This window comes from Charadrius vociferus, unplaced genomic scaffold (assembly GCF_000708025.1).
Source record: "Charadrius vociferus isolate BGI_N301 unplaced genomic scaffold, ASM70802v2 scaffold213, whole genome shotgun sequence".
In the NCBI taxonomy this organism is placed as follows: Eukaryota; Metazoa; Chordata; class Aves; order Charadriiformes; family Charadriidae; genus Charadrius; species Charadrius vociferus.
The window spans coordinates 7,751,191-7,757,491 of NW_009647828.1; the positions used below are offsets into that span (position 1 = coordinate 7,751,191).

The 6,301-nt window shown below is 36.0% G+C and overlaps 1 protein-coding gene across 1 annotated transcript in view; it reads right to left on the minus strand.

The window, feature by feature from the left end:
• The window catches only part of POLN (polymerase (DNA directed) nu), a 102,108-nt gene that overhangs the window by 89,286 nt on the left and 6,521 nt on the right, over positions 1 to 6,301 (minus strand). The window contains 3 exon segments of the mRNA XM_009882538.1: positions 2,185 to 2,297; positions 4,097 to 4,287; positions 4,729 to 5,214. Of these exon segments, the coding sequence (XP_009880840.1) occupies positions 2,185 to 2,297; positions 4,097 to 4,287; positions 4,729 to 5,214 (790 nt within the window).

Here is a 6,301-nt window from a genome sequence, read left to right on the forward strand (position 1 = left end):
ACCTCAAGGTATTAAATGAAACTTTGACAACTGTAACAGATAGATTTGCCACAAACTCCAATGATGCATTGTGAAGAGGCAGACTAAACAACACAGCCTCCCTGATGGGCTGCAACACGCAGCAGCTGATGGCCATTAGAAAATGCCAGAGGCTGCAGGAAGGTTCTGCCTAGCGAGATACTGGACATTCGCAAGCTCATGTGAAGACTGCATGAAATGAGCACTGATTTTTCTAATTACAAGAACTACATCTTACCAAAAATACATGCGAGAATCCTGTTACCAAAGAGCTTCTGAGACACCTCAAAGATCTTTTTCTTGTATCTCTATTTACAATGAGCATGAGACAGTCTCTAGCTTGTCCTGGTTCCGGCAGGGATGGGGTTAATTTCCCCCAGGAGCTGGCAGGGGGCAGGTATTCCATCCCACATGACCCATGTGACCCATGCCCAGGCTATAGAGGCAGGGCTATAGAGGTGATGCGGGGGAGGGGAGAGCAGTCACCACTTAGGGGTGGGCTGCAGCAGTGTGGGTCCAGTCGATGCACCTCAAGGCAGTACTGTAATCGTATCTTCATATCCCTTTATCGGTGTTAGTTTTCATCTTCCCTTTTGCTGTTCTGTTAAATTGCACTATTTTAACCCACGAGATTTACCCTGTCGATTTTTTCCCACAGCTGTGGGAGTGGAGCGAGCAGCTGCCTGGTTCTTTGTTGCTGGCTGAGGCCAAACCACAACAAGCTGAAAAAAGAACAAGAGCCCCCAAACATACACCCCTTCCTTCCCAACTAAAATTTTCACCAAAGGTGAGGGTAGCAGTAATGAGTCTTTGAATGAGCACTAACTCAGACGTTAAAACAGGATGACACCTTCAAGGTGAGGAGGCAGCACATACGGAACTGAGACAGAACAAAGCTGGAAGGAGTGAAGCAAAACCTGGGTCAAGCTGGGATGAAGTGAAGAGTCTGTGCTGATAAAAGCATACTTTCTCAAGACTGTGAAATGGTACTCAAGTCCCGTCCTTCTTCTACTCCAAAACATTAGTAAATCCCAACAGCAAAGCATGCCATATTTCAATAGTCAGGGCTAATGTACCCATATGTATTCCACTGGTTAGTACTTTAGTTTGGGAATGAGTGCAATCATTCAAAGTGACTGCAGTCAATATGACACAGAGAAATTTCAGTGTTTGCTTGATCTTTCTTTCACAGAGAAATTTCAGTGTTTGCTTGATTTACAATGATGGGATTTTTTTTACCTTAAAAAAGACTGCATTTGTGTTGTGGGTTTTTTACCATAGCAGAAATAATGGGTGAGTAAACATCAACTTCTGAAGTTTAAAAAAAAAACTAGACAAGAATTCTTTTGGATACTAGAAATTTCAGGATTCAAATCCTATGCAGATAGAATCTAACCTAGATCTAGTACTTCCTATGCATACAGGTTATGAAACTGTCACTAGTGCCAGTACGATAACGTTTCTTCCTCGTCTTCTCATTCCAGGGCTAAGTGTTTTTGGGTAGATCTTCACACCAGATTCAAAATTATCATCAGTTTACTGTGATTTACTGATGAAACTTCTCAGATGCTGACCACAAACTGAAGATTCTCCACAGAGGGAGTCCTTCCTGAAAGGCATTTTTGTAATTCACTCAGCAGTAATCCAATACATAGAACCAAGAAAATAAAACCCATTATATTTCCATCTTATATCTTCTATTTGTAGTTGCTTTTAAATCCATACAAAAGAGTCTTATTTGACCCTATCAAAAAAACAAGGACCCATTCAAGCGATTACCAGTTCTGACAACTATGAGCACCCCTAGACTTTATTTTAGCCTTTCCTTGTGAGCAGAGAAAGTTTTTCTAGGGAACATGAAACATGAAGGAGTTCGACCTTTTCAGCTATAGTCAGGACTGTGTTTAGAGCTTTTGTTTCCACTGACAGCTATTGTTAAATTATTCAATGATATGATTCCTACTCTGAGAAGAAATACATCATCTTGACATGCCAAGCCTCTGGTCACAACCTCCCCAAAGAAGGGTGTTCTTTCCCATCATATTAAAACTCTGTTTTCTGATATATTACTTAACCACCGATCTAGTTACTTCTACACCTAGTGATTTCAACAGGAACATAAGCAGCACAGAGATTATAGGATTACATCATAGATTAGATACTTACCTTGTTTCCAGCTAATTTCATTACCATAAACTTGAAGTACAGTCCTCAGGAAATCTTTTGCATTAAAGCAAATAATCGGAACTTTGCAATGTAGCACTTGAAACAACACTTGCCTGCACAGAAGTAGTTCATTAACACACACTATATTGCTACTAGATTTAGTGAATCTATTTACTATATATATTTAATTAGCACCTAATACTCAACAGTTAACATAAGACATTTCTTTATTCCTGTAAGAACAGAATACTGTGTTTAAATATTAAATTCTCAATTCAGTAATACCTGAAGCTTCATGCTATAATGAATTAAACATCCTAGCAGATATACCTTATCATGCATTCATAAAGAAAACAAATCCTTATTTGACACTCAGAATTAAATGCAATCTTAATCCAAAACAGCAACTGGCATCCCTGTAATACTTTAATATACCCAAATAAGATCACAGGGGCTTCTGAGATAATACAGTATTGCAAAAATCATGATTTAAATGTTACTAGACAATCTGACTTTCCATTAATTGCCTAGAGTTAACATGCTATTTAAATCTAGTATGCTTCATCTTTGTGACATTTTTCCATTCCTTTTGAAGATGTCTATAGTTCCCACATCCATGCCATTTTAAATAGATTTCACCAATTATGTATATTAGTATATAGATTTTACTAATTATTTGTGTGATTTTTTTTATAAGCACTATTTTGGGCAATATAGAAAAATAATATTTTTAATCGAGCTTTCAATTTTATTTATCTTTGGTGGTATGAAACCACAGTACTAACTTTCAGACATATTAGAAATTGTGTAGATCATAGGACATTATTGTATATAGTATAGATCCCCTGTTAAACAGCACCATTCTTACAAGAAATAATTACCTATAGGTTTCATCTAAATGTTAACACTTATTCAATTTGTTTATTATTGAATTTTTACTGTTCATATGTACATGCTTTATTGATATGTTATTCTGAATTCAGAACAACCTATATTCAACCTAACAAGTTATTAAACTGGTTGTCATATAATTCCAATATTACAGCTGGAGATGTACAGATAACTGAAATGATTTGTTTCAAGCCACAGTGGAGCAGTGGCAGAGATGTAACAACCAAGTCCAACATCTTGAAAATGAATGCTTCGTAATTTAATAACCCAAATTCAGCACTTTACAATAAAGCGGTTCATACTGAAAGTCATAAAATATTCTAATGAAGTTTTAACATGCAACTACTATATCTAAGAATCAGATTCAGTTCTCATTTCTCTCTTTACAGAATGAGAATGGATTTTGGTTATACTAACGGCAATTTTAAAACATGATCCAACTTTTTTTAAAGTTTAATCCCACTACTAAACAGATACATAAAGCATTCACTTCAAAAATTATCTTGTAATTTTGATATAACATCATTACTGAATACTAGGAAAACTTCATTCAGGATCTCAAAAGCCATTAAAAAAGTCTATTGTGCTCAAAAAATTAAAAAATATTAGGAGAGCTCAAAAAGGACGTTTACCGTAATAACATCCATCAAAAATGTATTAGATATGAAATGCAGTTCAGGAAACGGAAGATAAGATACAAGATAAACCTGGATGAATCATATTTTTTGGTGCCACATAGCTGTAAGCTGTTCATAAAGGATTTCTAGGCGAATGTAAACAGCTCCTACCAGATTCCCAACCTAGTTCTGCACGGCTGCAGTTAGCGATATGCTGAGCCCAAAGAAATACTCTATTCTTATTTGGTTTATATTAGCCCAGGCTTAACACAGAACTAATACAGCTAATATGAAATTCGATGAGCTTGACATGTAAGGAGATTAAGCCTGTGCCATGTAACCAACATCATTGTTGCTAAAAGCATATGTAAAGCAAACCAGTGTTTTTTCCTACATACTCTCACCAAGCAAATCTCTTGTGAGCCTGTTGTTCTTGTTCCCAGAGAGACGACCATTCAGTTTTTAAATAAATTAATTTATCGTTTTCATTAGCAGCATTCCAAGTATAGTCAGTCGAAGAGTAACTGGGATGGCAAGGGTGACTAGTCTGACTCTTCACTAACACAACAACTCCTTTTACTGATGAGGTTAAGACCTGTTAAAGTATAATGACAATAGTTTCCTCTGACATGTTTTATGCAATTCTCTGAAGAAAATTTCCCAAATATTTTACAACATGAAAGCTATTATGTACACTAGAGTTACTGCATACACCACTGACACAGTAGAGGGACATGTAAGCGTTTCAGCCTTGAAATAAAAATCCACACTGACATAGTAAAAAGCAGGAAAAAATACTCCCAATTCAAACAGTCTCACTCTAAGTATACAAATGCCTGTTTAGCCCAAGCAGTTTGATTTTTTTAAGTTTTACTTGGTCACTAAAAATAAAATGTACATTTATATTTTGGTAAGCAATAATACACAGAACTAGTCCAGATTCTATGCTCCCAGTGAACACAGTTTTGCGTTTATCAGAGTCATATGCACAGGTCAAATGGTTCAACAAAACTGACTAAACACATCATTCACTAACCTGCTCCGAGTTGAGCTGTGAAGAACCATCTTGAAATATCATAGTAGTTACAAAAGCCACTGCCTGTTCTATAGTTGCAAGCAATTCTCTTTTTTCCTCACATCCCAAACTCCTGATATCACAAGGATAATTATTAGAAAATGCTGTTTGTCCAGAAGTACAGTTGTATCGTCTTTCATGTGAAGAAGTATAGGTCTTTCCATGTAATCTTCTTGTTTTCTCTGAACAACACATAGGCACATCTTGCTTTCTTTTAAGGGGAATAGCTATATTCTTTTCACCATCCTTCACATTTTTTGCTTCTACTGAAAGATTTCTTTCTCTATATCCCCATGTTGGCAAGTCTACATCCTGGTAATAGCTCACCATTTTGGTATCTTGACAACAAATCAATTCATCAGTATGTACTGTCCTGACTACCTGACCAGCAGTACTTTTTTCAGGGCTGGCAGATGTTTTTAATAAGGCAATTGCAGATTCATGAATCTCCTGGAAAAAAATGAATTTTTTTAGTGAACCAGTTATTCAACTTATTAGGAGAAATAAAAATAACCATACATGAGTTTATTCAGATAAGCTTTGAAGGAAGTGATAGTTTATGAAAAAACCAAAGAGTCAGTTTAGGGGAACCACATTACATAAAACAAAATTCAAGTATTTATCAGTAAAGATTGTTTTGTTGTTTTATATTGCTTACATCCAAAACCACCGTTTTTTTAATCTTAGTCCAACACTAAAAATGGCAAATTAAAACTGTAATATGCATCTAGTCCAGTGGCCTGTCTTCCATAGTGACTAGGTTATTAGTGACCTTTGTCTGAAGGAAGACCGTTCATTTCCATCTTTAGCGTCAATATTCAGAGCGTTTTTCATGACAACTTATTTTATTAAAGAACTTTTGGCAAGGGACCATAATGACCGCTTTGGAAATTCAAGTACACTGAGTCAAGTGGACCTCCACCAATTTCTTCAAACAACTTACAAGATTGTAAAACATAACAAAAACATATATGAAAGTCACACTGAAGAAGTTTAATCAGGTATATGAATAAGTATTATACTCCGCCTAATCCACTATGCCCAGAAGAGCTTTCTTACTCCAGATAGTCCCTGGATCCCTATTAAATAGCATTAAGTAAGAAGTTGCATGGTAATATTATGATTCTATTCCTTCATCCTTGATTTCCTTCAGAATTTTCCTTGGTATGCTTCAGGCCCTCATATTTTCTTACGGTTTATTTTGCTGTTTTGTCTACAACCTCTTCAACTGAGATAGATCCTCTATCTTGATTTCATAAACAGACACTATGGAATGGCAACCAGCAACCCTTCCAAGATTCCCCAAGGTAAATGTATATTTAACTATTTACAGATACAGAGTTGTATCTTCCCTCAATACTCCTCTTACGCCTTAAGCATCAACAGGTCTTACAATGTTTTGGTTTTGGAGGGGAAATTCCATGTATTTTCTTTTAAAAGGTCCTTCATTTGTATGTAATTTCCTTTTTTGAAACGAAGTATTCCTGTAGTGACTTATCTTTTAATGCCTCGGAAAGACTATAGTCCCTGTCAG